General features: G+C 40.5%; 1 protein-coding gene across 1 annotated transcript in view; it reads left to right on the top strand.

Annotated features, from left to right (window-relative positions):
- CapaR (Capability receptor) overlaps positions 1–19,692 on the top strand; it is a 182,606-nt gene extending 162,914 nt beyond the window's left edge. Inside the window, exon 12 of the mRNA XM_075306255.1 lies at positions 19,348–19,692. Within this exon, the coding sequence (XP_075162370.1) occupies positions 19,348–19,497 (150 nt within the window). The 3' untranslated portion in view covers positions 19,498–19,692. The remainder of the gene's footprint in view (positions 1–19,347) is intronic.
- Positions 19,693–20,374: the final 682 nt, after the last annotated feature.

Genomic DNA, 20,374 nt, shown 5'->3' with positions numbered 1-20,374 from the left:
GAAGAGATGCGCCAAATACTTCAACCGACTGTTTGTCGAGCATCCCGAGAGTGATAGAGCGAAAAGGAGAGCCACTCGTCGCATACGTGGTCTCCGAGCCGACGACCCACCACAATTTACCGCTGCCGAAGTTACCAATGTCATCAACAGCGCGAAACCATCTAAGGCGCTGGGCCCCGACGGAATTTCAATGCTAATGCTGAAGCATCTGGGAATACTGGGAGTTGAGTACCTGACCAGACTCCTCAATTTGTCCTTGGAATCACTCATTATACCCGATGTCTGGAAGATGGGAAGAGTGATTCCACTACTGAAGCCAGGCAAAGATTCGAGTAAAGGTGAATCGTACAGACCGATATCCCTTCTCTCGCCAGTAGCCAAGACACTTGAGGCACTACTCCTCCCCAGCCTTGTGGAGAATTTTCCAGCTGCCCACCATCAACATGGATTCCGTAAGGTACACAGTACGACGACGGCCTTACATGCCATTTCGACACATATCAAGAGGGGACTTAACCAGCCCAAGCCGTGTCATAGGACGGTCCTCGAAAGCGTTCGATACGGTCAACCATGCCACATTATTCGAGGACATCGAGAACACGTCCCTACCGGCAGGGGCGAAGCGTTGGGTTCAGAATTATATGTGTGGACGACAGTCGTACGTGGAATTCAGGGATAAGAAGTCAAAACCCCGTAGAGTTAAACAGGGAGTTCCCCAGGGCGGGGTGATATCTCGAGCACTGTTTAACCTCTACCTGTCCTCGATTCCACCCCCTCCTGACGGCGTCGAGATTGTGTCTTATGCGGACGATTGCACAATCATGGCATCCGGGCCCATTGTTGATGACATTTGCGATCGATTAAATGTCTACCTCGCTGATCTTACCAGTTATTTCACTGCAAGAAATTTGAGGATATCTCCCACCAAATCCTCAGCCACACTTTTCACTAGATGGACGGCGGAAGTACGCAGGCAGTTGAATGTCAGAGTCGATGGCGAAACAATTCCGACAACAAATTACCCCAAGATTCTCGGGGTCACATTCGACAGACTTTATAAGTCGTCCGCCCATGCCACTGCAATTTGTGATAAGCTCCGCGGTAGAAACAAGGTCCTCAAGTCGCTTGCCGGCAGCACTTGGGGTGCGGACAACGAAACCTTCGTAACTACATATAAGGCAATTGGCCGGTCAGTGGCAAACTATGCAGCGCCAGTGTGGACACCTCAAACGAGTGATACGCAGTGGAATAACATACAGACCTGTCAGAACGCTGCCCTTAGAACCGCAGTACACCCCTGGATCACCTTTATGCGGAGACCAAGATCATCCCAGTGCGTCGACACAACTACATGTTGTCAAAGCAGTACCACTTGGGTTGCCATCGAAGTTGTCATCCGAATCACCATGTTGTGGATAGACAACCTCCACCCAGGAATGTAAGGGTTGATATTCACCTTCTAGAGCCAGAGATCCAGAGTTACAAAAGAGAGCCTCTAGATCAGGCAGCATACCAGACAGGTCTGAACAGGATTCATGAGGATATTGTAGCTGAAGCGGTGAGAAGCTACAAGGTTAATCCTGTTCTCGGAGTCCGACCGCCGCCCATTGCACCGGAGGAGAGAGACCTCCCACGGCAGACAAGGGTAGTTTTGGCCCAACTAAGATCAGACAAGTGCAGCCGCCTCAATTCATACTTATCAGTGATTGATAGCAGCGTAGCTGCCGTGTGTCCCATATGTAATCAAGGGCCACATGACACTCGTCACCTTTTTGCTTGCCCAGCTAAGCCTACCCGTCTCACTACCAGATCACTCTGGACACACCCCATCCTTGTCGCAGAGTTCCTTGATCTGGCTACCAGCTGAACTACACAAGCATAGAACAAAATGGATGGAACTACATTAAAAACTGTTACAACAGCAACAGCAACAACAAGCCCATGGTCTAGATTCAAAATTAAACCGTTATGGGCGATAGTAGCAGTTGAGAGCCTTATATTTTAAATATTTTTTTTTTTGTGATTAATCAAAAGCAAAAAAATATCGGACGTGACAGCAAATTTTAGAACGAATTTATATTTGTTCGACTTGGCTACCGTTGGAACGAATTATGGCCTTCAAACAGCCGACAAAGCCATCACACGCTGCATCAAAGTGGATCTGCGATATTGTGGCACACTCTCGGCGAAGCCTCGTCTTTAAATAATCGACACCTGGGTATTTTTTAGAATCAACCTTTCACTATAAAAAGAACCTGTGCCAAAGACCAATGGATTGGGATCCGGAGATTTTGGTAGCCATTGTGTGGAAGAAATGTAGCGAGGAAGTTATTCTTGGTTAACGTGTTCTGAGAGCGAAAGATCTGAGTCCTGTTGAAATGTCCAGGCTCTGCTGCCGAAATCTCCCTCCCTTTGCCAGACGAATATCCTCTGTTACTTCGAAGTAAAACGTCGTCAGAAGAACCTCTCATCAGTGGGCTTCGTCAGACTAACATAGATAATCGCCCACGAAGTGGTCTTCATGTGAATAACTTCCCCTTGCTGCCTCCTTAAACTTCATCAGAAGAACGACTTGTGTAGGAGCGAAGTTAGTCTTCGTCAAATATAAATCCACCATCGCCCGCAAAGTCAAACGAACATCTGCGAAGTTAATTGTGGTTAGACAAACATCCCGTGCGCTATGAATTTATTCTCTTCTCTCGCTTTTCTGCGAAGTCAACGGCCGACAAAGCTATCACACGCTGGACGAAAGTAGCTCTGCGGTATTTTGTCCCATTTCCCGCAATACGCCGTCTGGGGTGAACTTTTGGTACTTTTAGTGCCAATCTTACGCTCCAAAATGTTCTTCGGCCGGAAGTCAACGCTTTGGAATTTAGCGGTCATTATGCGGTAGAAACACCTGGTCATTTTTAAGATCAACTGCTGGGCATATTTTAGTGTCAACCATTCTCTACAAAAATGCCCCTAGGCCAAAAGCCAATGGATTGACATTCGGGGATTTTGGCGCCCATTGCGTGGTAGATATGAAACGGGAAAATCATTCTTGGTTGACGAGTTCTGAGTTCGTAGGATCTGAGTTATTTGGAATGTCCAGAGCCTTCCGCCGAAATGTCAGAAGATCGTTTCTCACTCTTGCCTAAGAAGTTAATCTTTGCCAGATGAGCATTCCTCATTACCTTGAAGTAAATCGTGGTCAGAAGAACAGCTTACATATTAAGGAAGTTGGTCTTCGTCAGACTAACATATGTTAGATCCTGGCCTACGAAGTTAATATCCGTTAGACGACATCCCCTTGTCGACCATGATAAACTTCATCAGAAGAACGGCTTCTGCAGGTCGAAACTGGAATTGAACCCACGACCCTTTGTGTGCCAGGCGGGCATGCCAAGCCTCATCCAAGAGGATGAGGACCTTCTTCTAAGTTAATGGTGATCAGAAGAACATCCCGCGTGCCAATGAAGTAAATTACCGACAATCATCCAAAGTGAGCTATAAGTTATTCCTTTTTCTCACGTACCTGGAAAGTAAACAAACTGACTACCTTTACCACGAATCATGGCCTTCAAACAGCCGAAAAAAGCTGATCTGCGGTGCTTGTACCATTTCCCATTCTGTTAGGCCACAGGATGTGGCCTTATATACTTGTTTTTATACCCTCCACCATAGGATGGGGGTATATTAACTTTGTCATTCCGTTTGTAACACATCGAAATATTGCTCTAAGTCCCCATAAAGTATATATATATCTGGATCGTGGTGAAATTCTGAGTCGATCTAAGCATGTCTGTCCGTCCGTCTGTTGAAATCACTCTAACTTCCGAACGAAACAAGCTATCGACTTGAAACTTGGCACAAGTTGTTGTTATTGATGTAGGTCGGATGGTATTGCAAATGGGCCATATCGGTATACTTTTACGTATAGCCCCCATATAAAGGGACCCTCAGATTTGGCTTGTGGAGCCTCTAACAGAAGCATATTTCATCCGATCCGATAAGAAATTTGATACATGGTGTTAATATATGGTATGTAACAACCATGCAAAAATTGGTCTATATCGGTTCATAATTACATATAGCCCCCATATAAACCGATCCCCCGATTTGGATTGCGGAGCCTCTAAGAAACGAAAATTTCATCCGATCCGGCTGAAATTTGGTACATGGTGTTAGTATATGGTTTCTAACAACCGTGGTCCATATCTGTCCACTTTTACGTATAGCCCCCATATAAACGGACCCCCCAATTTGGCTTGCGATTGCTCTAAGAGAAGCAAATTTCATCCGATCCGGCTAAAATTTGGTACATGGTGTTAGTATAGGATCTGTAACAACCATGCAAAAATTGGTCTATATCGGTCCATAATTACATATAGCCCCCATATAAACCGATCCCCCGATTTGGCTTGCGGAGCCTCTAACAGAAGCATATTTCATCCGATCCGGATGAAATTTGGTACGTGGTGTTGGTATATGGTCTCTAATGACCGTGCAAAAATTGGTACACATCGGTCCATAATTATATATAGCCCCCATATAAACCGATCCCCAGATTTGGCTTGCGGAGCCTCAAAGAGAAGCAAATTTCATCCGATCTTGCTGAAATTTGATACATGATGTTGGTATATGGTCTCTAACAACTATGAAAAAATTGGTCCACATCGGTCCATAATTATATATAGCCCCCATATAAACCGATCCCCAGATTTGGCTTGCGGAGCCTCAAAGAGAAGCAAATTTCATCAGATCCGGCAGAAATTTGGTACACGGTGTTAGTATATGGTCTCTAACAACCATGCAAAAATTAGTCCACATCGGTCCATAATTATATATAGCCCCTATATAAACCGATCCCCAGATTTGGCTTGCGGAGCCTCAAAGAGAAGCAAATTTCATCCGATCCGACTAAAATTTGGAACACGATGTTGGTATATGGTCTTTAACAACCATGCAAAAATTGGTCCATATCGGACCATAATTACATATAGCCCCCATATAAACCGATCCCCCAATTTGGCTTGCGGAGCCGCTAAGAAACGAAAATTTCTTCCGATCCGGCTTAAATTTGGTACATGGTGTTGGTATATGCTCTCTAATGACGATGCGAAAACTGGTCCATATCGGTCCATAATTATATATAGCCCCCATATAAATCGATTCCCAGATTTGTCCTCCGGAGCCTCTTGGAGGAGCAAAATTCATCCGATCTGGTTGAAATTTGCAACCTGGTGTTAGTATAAGGCCGCTAATAACCATGCCAAAATCGGTCCATATCTGTCTATATATAACTATAGACCGATATGGACCAATTTTGGCATGGCCGATCCCCAATCACACAAAAATTGGTCCATATCGGTTCATAATCATGGTTGCCACTCGAGCCAAAAATAATCAACGAAAATTTTATTTTTATAGAAAACATTGTCAAAATTTTATTTCTATAGAAAATTTTTTCCAAATTTTATTTCTATAGAAAATTTTTCCAAAATTTTACTTTTATAGAAAATGTAAAAATTTTATTTTGTCAAAATTGTATTTCTATAGAAATTTTAAACTTAATTATATACGTATTTAATCGGCCTTTTTATACCCTCCACCATAGGATGGGGGTATATTAACTTTGTCATTCCGTTTGTAACACATCGAAATATTGCTCTAAGACCCCATAAAGTATATATATTCTGGGTCGTGGTGAAATTCTGAGTCGATCTAAGCATGTCCGTCCGTCCGTCCGTCTGTCCGTCTGTCCGTCTGTCCGTCTGTCCGTCCGTCTGTGGAAATCACGCTAACTTCCGAACGAAACTAGCTATCGACTTGAAACTTGGCACAAGTAGTTGTTATTGATGTAGGTCGGATGGTATTGAAAATGGGCTATATCGGCCCACGTTTACGTATAGCCCCCATATAAACCGATCCCCAAATTTGGCTTGCGGAGCCTTCCGGAGCAGCAAAATTCATCCGATCCGGTTGAAATTTGGTACGTGGTCTAAGTATACGGTCTCTAACAACCATGCAAAAATTGGTCCATATCGGTCCATAATTATATATAGCCCCCATATAAACCGATCCCCAGATTTGACCTCCGGAGCCTCTTGGAGGGGCAAAATTCATCCGATCCGGTTGAAATTTGGTACCTGATGTTAGTATACGGTCTCTAACAACCATGCAAAAATTGGTCCATATCGGTCCATAAATATATATAGCTCCCATATAAACCGATCCCCAGATTTGACTTCCGGAGCCATTGGGAGGAGCAAACTTCATCCTACCCGATTGAAATTTGGTACGTGGTGTTAGTATATGGTCTCTAACAACCATGCAAAAACTGGTCCATATCGGTCCATAATTATATATAGCTCCCATATAAACCGATCCTCAGATTTGACCTCCGGAGCCTCTTGGAGGGGCAAAATTCATCCGATCCGTTTGAAATTGGGTACCTGGTGTTAGTATACGGTCTCTAACAAGCATGCAAAAATTGGTCCATATCGGTCCATAATTATATATAGCTCCCATATAAACCGATCCCCAGATTTGAACTCTGGAGCCTCTTGGATGAGCAAAATTCATCCGATCCAATTGAAATTTAGTACGTGGTGTTAGTATATGGTCTCTAACAACCATGCAAAAATTGGTCCATATCGGTTCATAATTATATATAGCTCCCATATAAACCGATCCCCAGATTTGACCTCCGGAGCCTCTTGGAGGAGCAAAAGTCATCCGATGCGGTTGAAATTTGGTACATTTCGTTAGTATATGGCCTCTAACAGCCATGTAAAAATTGTCAAATTTTATTACTATAGAAAGTTTTGTCAAAATTTAATTTCTATAGAAAGTTTTGTAAAAAGTTTATTTCTATAGCAATGTTTGTCAACATTTTATTTCCATAGAAAATTTTGTCAAAATTTTATTTCTATAGAAAATTTTGTAAAAAATTTATTTCTGTAGAAAATTTTGTCAACATTTTATTTCTATAGACAATTTTGTCAACACTTTATTTCTATAGAACATTTTGTCAACATTTTATTTCTATAGAAAATTTTGTCAACATTTTATTTCTATAGAAAATTTTGTCAAGTTTTTATTTCTATAGAAAATTTTGTCAAACTGAATTATATACGTATTTAATCGGCTTTTTATACCCTCCACCATAGGATGGGGGTATATTAACTTTGTCATTCCGTTTGTAACACATCGAAATATTGCTCTAAGACCCCATAAAGTATATATATTCTGGGTCGTGGTGAAATTCTGAGTCGATCTAAGCATGTCCGTCCGTCCGTCCGTCTGTCCGTCTGTCCGGCTGTCCGTCCGTCTGTGGAAATCACGCTAACTTCCGAACGAAACTAGCTATCGACTTGAAACTTGGCACAAGTAGTTGTTATTGATGTAGGTCGGATGGTATTGAAAATGGGCTATATCGGCCCACGTTTACGTATAGCCCCCATATAAACCGATCCCCAAATTTGGCTTGCGGAGCCTTCCGGAGCAGCAAAATTCATCCGATGCGGTTGAAATTTGGTACGTGGTCTAAGTATACGGTCTCTAACAACCATGCAAAAATTGGTCCATATCGGTCCATAATTATATATAGCCCCCATATAAACCGATCCCCAGATTTGACCTCCGGAGCCTCTTGGAGGGGCAAAATTCATCCGATCCGGTTGAAATTTGGTACCTGATGTTAGTATACGGTCTCTAACAACCATGCTAAAATTGGTCCATATCGGTCCATAAATATATATAGCTCCCATATAAACCGATCCCCAGATTTGACTTCCGGAGCCATTGGGAGGAGCAAACTTCATCCTACCCGATTGAAATTTGGTACGTGGTGTTAGTATATGGTCTCTAACAATCATGCAAAAACTGGTCCATATCGGTCCATAATTATATATAGCTCCCATATAAACCGATCCTCAGATTTGACCTCCGGAGCCTCTTGGAGGGGCAAAATTCATCCGATCCGTTTGAAATTGGGTACCTGGTGTTAGTATACGGTCTCTAACAAGCATGCAAAAATTGGTCCATATCGGTCCATAATTATATATAGCTCCCATATAAACCGATCCCCAGATTTGAACTCTGGAGCCTCTTGGATGAGCAAAATTCATCCGATCCAATTGAAATTTAGTACGTGGTGTTAGTATATGGTCTCTAACAACCATGCAAAAATTGGTCCATATCGGTTCATAATTATATATAGCTCCCATATAAACCGATCCCCAGATTTGACCTCCGGAGCCTCTTGGAGGAGCAAAAGTCATCCGATGCGGTTGAAATTTGGTACATTTCGTTAGTATATGGCCTCTAACAGCCATGTAATAATTGTCAAATTTTATTACTATAGAAAGTTTTGTCAAAATTTCATTTCTATAGAAAGTTTTGTAAAAAGTTTATTTCTATAGCAATGTTTGTCAACATTTTATTTCCATAGAAAATTTTGTCAAAATTTTATTTCTATAGAAAATTTTGTAAAAAATTTATTTCTGTAGAAAATTTTGTCAACATTTTATTTCTATAGACAATTTTGTCAACACTTTATTTCTATAGAACATTTTGTCAACATTTTATTTCTATAGAAAATTTTGTCAACATTTTATTTCTATAGAAAATTTTGTCAAGTTTTTATTTCTATAGAAAATTTTGTCAAACTGAATTATATACGTATTTAATCGGCTTGCCATCGGCAAGTGTTATCGCAACCCAAGTAATTCGATTGTGGATGACAGCCTTTAGTAGAAGTTCCTACGCAATCCATGGTGGAGGGTACATAAGATTCGGCCTGGCCGAACTTACGGCCATATATACTTGTTTAGTTTAATATATACCACGTATGGACTATGTGGTATATATTACGGTGTTAGGAAGTTTTAAGATACCTTGCCATCGGCAAGTGTTACCGCAACCCAAGTAATTCGATTGTGGATGACAGTCTTCAGTATAAGTTTCTACGCAATCCATGTTGGGGGTACATAAGTTTCGGCCTGGCCGAACTTACGGCCGTACATACTTGTTATATTTATGTTACTTATTATTAAGTCAAGTACACCCTACTAATGAATACTTCCTCGTTCTTTCATTTATTTCTTTTCTTCACCGTTATACTTACTTTCAACTAAATAATTGTCTATATTATGTGGACATAATATGAGACTTCTTCAACCAAGTTTTTTTTTTCGAATACTATATCAATTACACATTCCCATGAACGGCAAAGCTTATTAAACCTTATTAAATCGGAAAACATTTTATTTAACTTTAATGTTTGTTCTTATATTTCCTTGCGAAAGAAACTACAAAAATCTCTAGGGTTATAAGGTTGTGTAATAAACAAATTTACCAACCAAAAATTCATAATGACTAAATTCCAAAAACAAATAAAAGTTTGAAATATGTGGTAGTTTGTATATGCTACGGGAAATTACATTTGTAACAAAAAGTTTTTGAATGCAAATTGTTATGCTATACCAAACCCAGGTGGCCAAATGTTTTTAAAAGTGTATTCAGCAAATATTGCACGAAAATTTCACATTAAGAGATAAAACCCAATTGACCACCACCTCATGAATATCTGTCCTTCCGTCTTGTAACCTGGATTTTATTTGCAGATGGGACAAAAGTTTCCCCCATTGTGAGGCGGTGCTTTAAAATGCAAATATGAGTTTCATGAAAATAAAATGCTCACCTTTATCACTTTGAAATTGCGTTAGTCCAATTTGTACTCTGTCCATAGGAAAAAAACATTAATCCCCGCCATTCTTATCGGTTTGAGTTCACGTGATCCCACTTTGGATCTCTCTATAGGAGAGGGACTAAAACTCGAACCCATCCATATCACTTTGCGCTCGTGATAGCCCATTTTGGATTCCGCTCATAGGAGAAACTCTGAAATCTCGGACGAAGGTCAGCCACGCTAGAGACAAATCTGCTGCAATTCGGAATTCCCAAAAAGCGAAAAAAGCCCCCCTTTTAAAGGAAGCATAATACGGATAGAATATTGGGGTTTTGGGTTTAATATTGGAATTTATATTTATCATAATGTAAACGGGTCCCAAAACTAAAATGAAGTTACTCTTCAATAACATACGTTAGGTTAGGTGTAAAGACAGCCCGTTATTTTACTAGGTTCAGTCCATTGTGATACCATAAGTTATGAATTTCTATGTCGTCAATGAGTTCTGCCCAATTCAATATTTAGCTCATTGACAAAGGGCTTCCCATTTGCTCGTTACCGCGACAGTGGCATTGCATCCAAAGAGTGGACAAACATGCCAGAAAAAAAGAAAATATCCAGAAACTAGGCACCGCCGGTGGTAATAGTGTAACAACGGGTTTTCCCAACCACGACTGGGGTAAGACTCTCGGTGTCCGGGGTACGTCACAGAAATGTGTTCTACAGACTGAAATAAAGAGAAGGCATTGTTAGGTTAGGTATGGTGGTAACCAGAAATTTCAGGCTCACTTAGACTATTCAGTCCATTATGATATCACAGTGGTGAACTTCTCTACTATCACTGAGTGATGCCCGATTTTATGTTTAGCTCCTTTTTGATAGCCGAGTCTGAACGGCCCTCCACCATTTACAGAAGCTTTGATACACTCAGAAATGTCATCAGCATTACTGAAAGGGGATCGCTGAAAAACTTTATGGTGTTCGGTCGAAACAGGCGTTAAACCCACGACCCTATGTATGCAAGGCGGGTATGATAACTATTGCACCACGGTGGATCCCGTTATTGCGGTTTTAAGGTAATAGAGTTTTTTGCCTGGAGAAATTTTATATTACAGAGTGGATGGTTGTGCCAAATCTTAGGGAGCCCTCCTGTTTGCGGTTATGACGGCTTGTGGATCTCTGGATGTGGTGAGTTGAGACCTACGGTAATCAATGGCTATCCACAGCTGTAGTTTCTATGTCTTGGGCGATTCGAGAGGTGGACGCTACTACCATGGGTCTTTGGCGGTGTGAGATCGAAGGTACGCAAAATTCGGTTTTCTGTCAATGATGCGGCTGAGGTCATCGCACATCCCTAACTGAGGAATAGGAAAAAACAGGGAAGTGAAGGAACACGTGGCTAGAGTGATTGTACACATCCAGCTGAAAAATAGGAGGAAATAGAGGATCACGTAGCAAGAGTTATTGCACACTTTTAGTAGGGAAATAGGAGGGGAACGAAAAAATAGCGAAACACAGGGCTAGAGTGGTCACACACCTCTACCTGTGGAAGAGTAAGGGATAAGGAAGGAACGCGTGGCTAGAGTAATCGCACACCTCTAGCGTAGAAATAGGAGAGGATGAGGAATGTGTCAATATAGTAACACGTGGCTAAAGTGATCGCACACCTCTAGCGGAGGAATAAGAAATGATGAGGAGAACACATGGCTAGGGTGATTGCACATCTGTAGCTGCGGAATAGGAGAGGATGAGGAAACAGAAAATACGTGACTAGGGTGCTTGCACACCTCTAACTGTGGAATGTGGGAAGGAATAGCTAGAGTTATTGCACACTTTTAGTTGGGGAATAGGTGGGGAACGAAAAAATAGCGAAACACACGGCTAGAATGGTCACACACCTCTACGTGTGGAAGAGTAAGGGATAAGGAAAGAACGCGTCGCTAGAATAATCGCACACCTCTAGCGTAGAAATAGGAGAGGATGAGGAATGTATGAATGTAGTAACACGGGGCTAAAGTGTTCGCACACCTCAAGCGGAGGAATAGGAGAGGATGAGTAAACGGAGAACACGTGACTAGGGTGATTGCACACCTCTAACTGTGGAATAGGAGAGAATGGGGAAATGTGGGAAGGAATAGGAGGATGAAGAATGTAGGAACGCGATGCTAGAGTAATCGCACACCTCTAGCGGAAAACTAGGAAAAGATGTGGAATGTAGGAACACGTGTTAGAGTGATCACACACCTCTAGCGGAGGAATAGGAGAGAACGAGGTAAGATAGTAACACGTGGATAGTGTTACTATTTTACCTCGTTGAGGAAGTGTGGGAACGCGTGGCTACAGTGATCGCACACCTCATACTGAGTAGGAACACATGGCTAGAGTGATCCCACACCTCTAGGAGATAATGAATAGGAGAGAATGGTGAAATGTGGGAAGGAATAGTAGGACGAAGAATGTAGGAATGCGTCGCTAGAGTAATTGCACACCTCTAGCGGAAAAATAGGAGAGGATAAGTAATGTTCCCCTCTATTCCTCTGCCGGAGAATTAGGGGAGAACGAGGTAATGTAGAAACGCGTGGCTAGCTTGATCGCACACCTCTAGGAGAGGATGAGGAAGTGTGGGAACGCGTGGCTAAAGTGATCGCACACCTCATACTGAGTAGGAACACATGGCTAGAGTGATCCCACACCTCTAGGAGAGAATGGTGAAATGTGGGAAGGAATAGTAGGACGAGGAATGTAGGAATGCGTCGCTAGAGTAATTGCACACCTCTAGCGGAAAAATAGGAGAGGATAAGTAATGTTCCCCTCTATTCCTCTGCCGGAGAAATAGGGGAGAACGAGGTAATGTAGAAACGCGTGGCTAGCTTGATCGCACACCTCTAGGAGAGGATGAGGAAATGTGGGAGCGCGTGGCTAAAGTGATCGCACACCTCATACTGAGTAGGAACACATAGCTAGAGTGATCGCACACCTCTAGGAGAGAATGGGGGAATGTGGGAACCCGTGGCTAGAATGATTACACACCTCTGGTGGAGGAATAGGAGAGAATGAGGGAAGGAATGTTAGGAGAATGAATGTAGGAATGCGTCGCTAGAGTAATTCCACACCTCTAGCGGAGAAATAGGAGAGGATGAGTAATGTTCCCCTCTATTCCTCTGCCGGATAAATAGGGGAGAACGAGGTAATATAGAAACAAGCGTGATCGCACACCTCTAGCGGAGGAATAGGAGAAGATGGAGAAATGTCGAAATGCGTGGCTAGAGCGATCGCACACCTCTGGCGGAGGAATAGTGGTTAACGAGGTAATGCATGAACACGTGGGTAAAGTGATCGCACACATCTAGCGGAGGAATAGGAGAGAACGAGGTAAGATAGTAACACGTGGATAGTGTTACTATTTTACCTCGTTGAGGAAGTGTGGGAACCCGTGGCTACAGTGATCGCACACCTCATACTGAGTAGGAACACATGGCTAGAGTGATCCCACACCTCTAGGAGATAATGAATAGGAGAGAATGGTGAAATGTGGGAAGGAATAGTAGAATGAGGAATGTAGGAATGCGTCGCTAGAGTAATTGCACACCTCTAGCGGAAAAATAGGAGAGGATAAGTAATGTTCCCCTCTATTCCTCTGCCGGAGAAATAGGGGAGAACGAGGTAATGTAGAAACGCGTGGCTAGCTTGATCGCACACCTCTAGGAGAGGATGAGGAAATGTGGGAGCGCGTGGCTAAAGTAATCACACACCTCATACTGAGTAGGAACACATAGCTAGAGTGATCGCACACCTCTAGGAGAGAATGGGGGAATGTGGGAACCCGTGGCTAGAATGATTACACACCTCTGGTGGAGGAATAGGAGAGAATGAGGAAATGAGGGAAGGAATATTAGGAGAATGAATGTAGGAATGCGTCGCTAGAGTAATTCCACACCTCTAGCGGAGAAATAGGAGAGGATGAGTAATGTTCCCCTCTATTCCTCTGCCGTATAAATAGGGGAGAACGAGGTAATATAGAAACATGTGGCTAGCGTGATCGCACACATCTAGGAGAGGATGAGGAAATGTGGGAGCGCGTGGCTAAAGTGATCGCACACCTCTAGCGGAGGAATAGGAGAAATGTCGAAATGCGTGGCTAGAGCGATCGCACACCTCTGGCGGAGGAATAGTGGTTAACGAGGTAATGCAGGAACACGTGAGTAAAGTGATCGCACACATCTAGCGGAGGAATATGAGAGGATGAGAAATAGGAGAGGATGTGAAAATTTAGGAAAATAATGGGATGCAATGTCGTCTAATGATAACAAACAAATATAGCTGTAAACGACCGATGCTCGTTTTCTTACCTAGGTGCAATTTTTGGCTAGCAAAAAAAAAAAAAAAAACAATTAGAAATTTTATATTATTCCAAAAACTTTCGTAAAATTTCGCAAGGGTCAATTTTGTATATTTGGTATTGCGAATAGTTCGACTATGCGGTGTAAAACCATTCGTGTTTTTTTTAGGAAAGAACAATGCCTCATTTTTGCAAATTTGCCCAAACCCATAGAAAAAATCATGAACGGCGTGGTCATTTCAAAACGATCCGTACATGAAAGTGAATCAACACACATGTGTTAAAGTGAATCAACACACATGTGTTAAAATGACACCATGTGTGGTCAAACCAACAACCAGCGTTCATGATCTGACGACGTAATGGTTAGGAATTTATAAACAGAATTAAAAAAAGATTTCCGCTACCGTGACTCGAACCTGTGTTGTCTGCACCATACACGTTAACAGACGCCTTAGCACATAGCACCATCGGCGGAGTTCCCATAACGATTATTTTAAGACTTTTCATGACCAAAGAAAAACGAATGCCGTTCATGAAATCGTGAACGCCCGTGGACGAAATCGTGAACATTCCGTTTTGATTTTTATACCCTCCACCATAGGATGGGGGATATATTAACGTTGTCATTCCGTTTGTAACACATCGAAATATTGCTCTAAGACCCGATAAAGTATATATTTATTCTGGGTCTTGATGAAATTCTGAGTCGATCTAAGCATATCCGTCCGTCCGTCCGTCCGTCCGTCCGTCAGTTGAAATCACGTTACCTACCGAACAAAACAAGCTATCGACTTGAAACTTGGCAAAAGTAGTTGTTATTGATGTAGGTCGGACGGTATTGCAAATGGGCCATACTACTTTTACGTATAGCCCCCATATAAAGGGACCCTCAGATTTGGCTTGCGGAGCCTCTACCAGAAGCATATATAATCCGATTCGGCTGAAATTTGGTACATGGTGTTGGCATATGGCCCCTAACAACCATACAAAAATTGGTCCACATCGGTCCATAATTATATATAGCCCCCATATAAACCGATCCCCAAATTTGGCTTGCCGATCCTCTAAGAGAAGCAAATTTCATCCGATCCGCCTGAAATTTGGTACATAGTGTTGGTATATGGTCTCCAACAACTATGCAAGGATTGGTCTACATCGGTTCATTATTATATATAGCCCCCATATAAACCGATCCCCAGATTTGGCTTGCGGAGCCTCTAACAGAAGCAAATTTTATTCGATCCGGTTGAAATTTGGTACATGGTGTTGGTATATCCTCTCTAACAACCGTGCCAGAATTGGTCCATATCGGTCCATAATTATATATAGCCCCCATATAAACCGATCCCCAGATTTGGCTTGCGGAGCCTCTAACAGAAGCAAATTATATCCGATCCGGCTGAAATTTGGTACATGAAGTTAGTATATGGTCCATGAAGTTAGTATATGGTCTCTAACAACCATGCATAAATTGGTCCATATCGGTCCATAATTGTATATAGTCCTCATATAAACCGTTCTCCGGAGCTTCTTGGAGGAGCAAAATTCATCCGATCCAAATTTGGAACGTGGTGTTAGTATATGGTCGCTAACAACCATACCAAAATTTATCCACATTGGTCTATAGTTATATATAGCCGATCTCCAATCACACAAAAATTGGTCCATATCGGTTCATAATCACGGTTGCCAAAATTTTATTTCTATAGAAAACTAGCGTAACCCGGCCCTCTTCGCTGCGCCTTCCAAAGCGTATTTGTAGGAACATTTTGCGTTAACTTAGTCAACCATATCCTTCGTGCTGAAAACAAATTCGAAAAGATTTGAATTCTTTCAAACAAATCGGACTACTTGCTCTTTCGTTTATAGGTACAAATACAGCAGATATGCATATGTAAAATGGTTCGTCTTAAAAAATGTTCTGTATTCAAGTAGTTGGACAAACTTCTACATTTCTTGTGAATTTTAAGTGTGGTTTGTCAATGAAAGGTATCCTTCTCCTCAACATATCTGAAAATTAAGCACTATATTATAATAACATACAAAGAATTACTGTTTCCCATCTAATAAATCGGAAAAAGAAAAGTAGTAAACAATTTTACCACATTAACATTAGCTAAAATGTTGGAAAATGATGCACCCTCTGCCAATTTCATGTAAATTTAAGTTCTTTACTAAAAAGAAGTCTGGCAGAAGCCTTTGCAAAAATCATAAAATTATTTACCGAGTTCCCATTTACGGACAACCATCTAATTTCAATTTAAGAAAAAAAAAACGGACAAAAGTGAACCCTCTCACCTCCCACCTTGGCTCCACTCCGACCTAATATCGGACTATCACGTACCCTATATTAATCTCAGAACTACTCAAAGGTCCCTATAAATTCTATCGAAGTAAATCGATAAAGTTTATTTCAATTTTCCCCTTCCCCAACCAGATATCGAAAAATCATATACTTCGTTCATAACCTTCCCCCACTCCCTTTGTAAATTTAAAGAAAACATAAGATTTTTTTTTAAGTTTTAGAGGAGGAGCGAATCTTTTGTAAACGTCCCAGAAAATGTCAAGAAAATTATAAGCCTAAAGAGGCGGGCTCTCTTCCGACCAAATATCACAAAATCAGGTATCAACTATTAATATCGTAACCTCTCTCTCCACAGTCCTCTGTAAATTTCAAGTAACTCGGTAAAGTTTAATTGTTTTTCTGTATGTACTTAAGAGAAGCGTATGTCTCTTTATGCCCTTTTATTTTTATTAAAAAATCAGGAACCTGATATAAATTTCATAACCTCACCCATTTTTTCCGTAAAATCTCAGACGCGGGAGTTTAGTTTTGTTTCACTGTACTTAAAAAAAAAAAGTCGGGCAAAGTGGTGGTCCTCCTCCCCGACCAAATATCGAAAAATAATGTAGCGGATTTTTGTCTAGATGCCAACCCCAACATTCAATGAAAATTTCAAGCAAATCGCATAATTTTGTTCCAAGTAAAAAAAAATAGGGCAAGGGGGAGGTCCCCCTCCCCGTCGACATATGAAACCATCAGGTAGCCCATATAAATTCCATAACCTCACCGCATGTTCTCTGCAAATCTCAGATAATTTAGAGAATTTTAATTTTTTCACTGTACTTTAAAAAAAGTCGAACAAAGGGGAGGTCCCCCTCCGCCACCAAATATCGAAATATAAAGTAGCGGATCTTTGTCTAGATACCAAACCCAACCTTCACTGAAAATTTCAAGCGAATCGGTCAACTTTGGTCCAATTTTCAAAAAGTCCGATAAAGGGGTGGTCCCCCTCCGCGACCAGGTGTCAAAAAATGAGGTACCCTATTTTCACCACATGAACGCCCCCTACGATCTCTGAAAGTTTCAAGTAAATCGGTTCAGCCGTTTCGGAGCCAACTCGGAACATATAAACAAACAAACAAATAAACAAACATAGATTGAATTTTATATATATATATATATAGATTATGTCAAAATTTTATTTCTATAGAAAATTTTGTCAAAATTTTATTTCTATAGAAAATTTTGTTAAAACTTTTTTTCTATAGGAAATTTTGTCAAAATTTTATGTTTATAGAAAATTTTGTCAAACTGAATTAAATATGTACGTATTTGATCGATCTTTTTTGATTTAATATGTACCACGTATGGACTTACATACAATTTAGAAGACGGTGTTAGGAGGTTTTAATATACCTTACCATCGGCAAGCATTACCGCAACTTAAGTAATTCGATTGTGGATGGCAATGTTTAGAAGAAGTTTCTACGCAATCCATGGCGGTCTGGCCGAACTTACGACCGTATATATTTGTGAACGTTTCATTTTCTCACCGTTCGTTCACGATTGTAGAACGCAATTTTTTTCTATTAGTGTATGGTTTTAGTTTTTATTTACGGATAAAATAAAAATTTTCTAACAAACCAATGTAATAAATATTTGAAATTTTCGAAGAGATACCAAAAATCATAACAAAAGAACAAAGTTTGCGACACCCGTTTTCCAAACGTTTTAATCTGCGCTTGCTTCTAGTTATATTTTTTTCTCTAGCAACCATATAACCCTCAGTAAATTAACCTAACATTATGGACACCTCATAAATTCATTATAATTTAGTTTCACCAACACAAAACTTCCATATACAACATGGCTTATTTCCGCATCAAAATTTGAAAAATAACTCAAACCCTTAAAAAGAGATATAGCCCTCACAAGGACCCAACCCACACGATAGCCAAGGATGATAGAATAATGTTTTCTAATCTGAGATCATGACCCTAAGTCACAGTGTTTTGTTTGCCAAACAAAATATTATTAAAGTTTCTAATTAGTTTTTATCATCACATCTTATAACCGATCCTCCCCCCATCAAGGGGTTCGGAGCCTAAGTATGCATCTGGCATATTGCCATATTGCCATTGTATGAATGGAAAAACTTTGTTTACTCGGACCCTACATCAATGTTCGTTTATTCATCCATTTGTCCGTCCGTCCATCCATCCATTTATTTTTTTCGATTATTGTCAATATGAGTTAACACAAACTCTCCTTGATGACACCTAATAGCTGGAGGACATGGTTGTGGCCAGCGGATTGGCCAGTTTCAGCAGCCATTCTGGCAGACTGATAAGCCTCACAAGATGTCATCGGCTATAAAACTCATTCCATTTCGGGGTTTTGAAGGACTTCGGGGGAAGAAGGACTTTTTACACGCTTGGAGCCAAGAATAATAATGTCCATCGTCCTGGTTTTGTTTACTTTTTTGGTTTGGGATGCTTTTAAGCGTAACGATGTTTATGACAACGATGATGACTTTGGGCTGATTATGATGATGGCCATGACCAACGTTGTTTATGGTCTGTGGCCAAAGTGAAAAGTAGCAGGAAATGTTTGCTGCTTCACCGAATACCACAAACCAAAAATTTTTTTGATAGTTTGGGTTGTCATTTCAGCAAATGTTAATCATATCGATGTACTTTTGCCAAATTTGCTACACGGGGAAAATAATACAAATACATAAGACTGTAAGTTCCGAGCCGTTTTCATGGCGGGGAAAAAGCGGATTTTTGTCACCATTTAATTATCTCCAATCATCATTTAAATTTTTAGCCTATTCAGCCCATTTTTGGCATAGTTGCAAAGTCAATCAATTGAGAATTGAAATTATTGTGTGTCTTTTTTCTCTGAGTGTTATCGCTATTGTATATAAACTTAGGATTGTTTTTTTTTTTTTTTCTTTGACACAGTATTTTTGTCCGTGTAAATACATTAAAATAATTCCCCATGCTTCTTTTTTTTTTTTCTTTTTTGCTTTTACCATTACAGGAAATCACCGAAAAACATACATCCTCAGTGACGGGCACCAATGCGGTTGTTGTATGTGTCGATAATGGCCTAAATGGACGCACAAAAGTTTACACCGAAAATGAGGCCCAAGAAACATTGCTGAATAAAAATAATGAAACGTGTATTTAAGCTAAGTGAACCTAAATTGTAATTGGAAATTCTTTTTTTATAAATGGGGAGTGGGAGAATGAAATACCTAAGAATTTTTTTTTTTACAATCTACGAATTTCTATGAAATTCCCAAAAATCTTAAATGTAAGCTTATAAAAATAATAAGTGTTTTGATTTTTGTAAATAATAAATGTATAAATATTGATAAATTTATTTGCATTGATTTTAAAACTTATCGAAAACAAAATTAGGTAAAAAATTTAAATAATGAACGCAATTTAACTTGGCATGAAAAAGGGACGAAAAATATATATGGAAGCTATATCTAAATCTGAACCGATTTCAATCAAATTCGACACACACGACTATACAACCAATTGTACTCTTTGTGCAAAATTTCAACCAAATTGGGCCAAAACTCTGGCTTCTGGGGCCATATAAGTCCATATCGGGCGAAAAATATATATGGAAGCTATATCTAAATCTGAACCGATTTCAATCAAATTTGGCACACATGACTATATTACCAATTGTACTCCTTGTGCAAAATTTCAAGCTAATCGGGTTACAACTCTGGCTCTGGGTCCATATTAGTACATATCGGGCGATAGATATATATGGAAGCTATATCTAAATCTGAATCGATTTCAACCAAATTTGGCACGCATAGCTACAATACTAAGTCTACTCCCTGTGCAAAATTTCAACCAAATTGGGCCAAAACTCTGGCTTTTAGGACCATATTAGTCCATATCGGGCGAAAGATATATATGGGAGCTATATCTAAATCTAAACCGATTTCAATCAAATTTTGCACACTTGACTATACTACTAATGGTACTCCTACTGCAAAATTTCAACCAAATTCGGCCAAAACTGTGGCTTCTGGGGCCAT

This window comes from Haematobia irritans, chromosome 4 (assembly GCF_050003625.1).
Source record: "Haematobia irritans isolate KBUSLIRL chromosome 4, ASM5000362v1, whole genome shotgun sequence".
In the NCBI taxonomy this organism is placed as follows: Eukaryota; Metazoa; Arthropoda; class Insecta; order Diptera; family Muscidae; genus Haematobia; species Haematobia irritans.
This window is presented reverse-complemented; position numbering and strand designations above follow the sequence as displayed.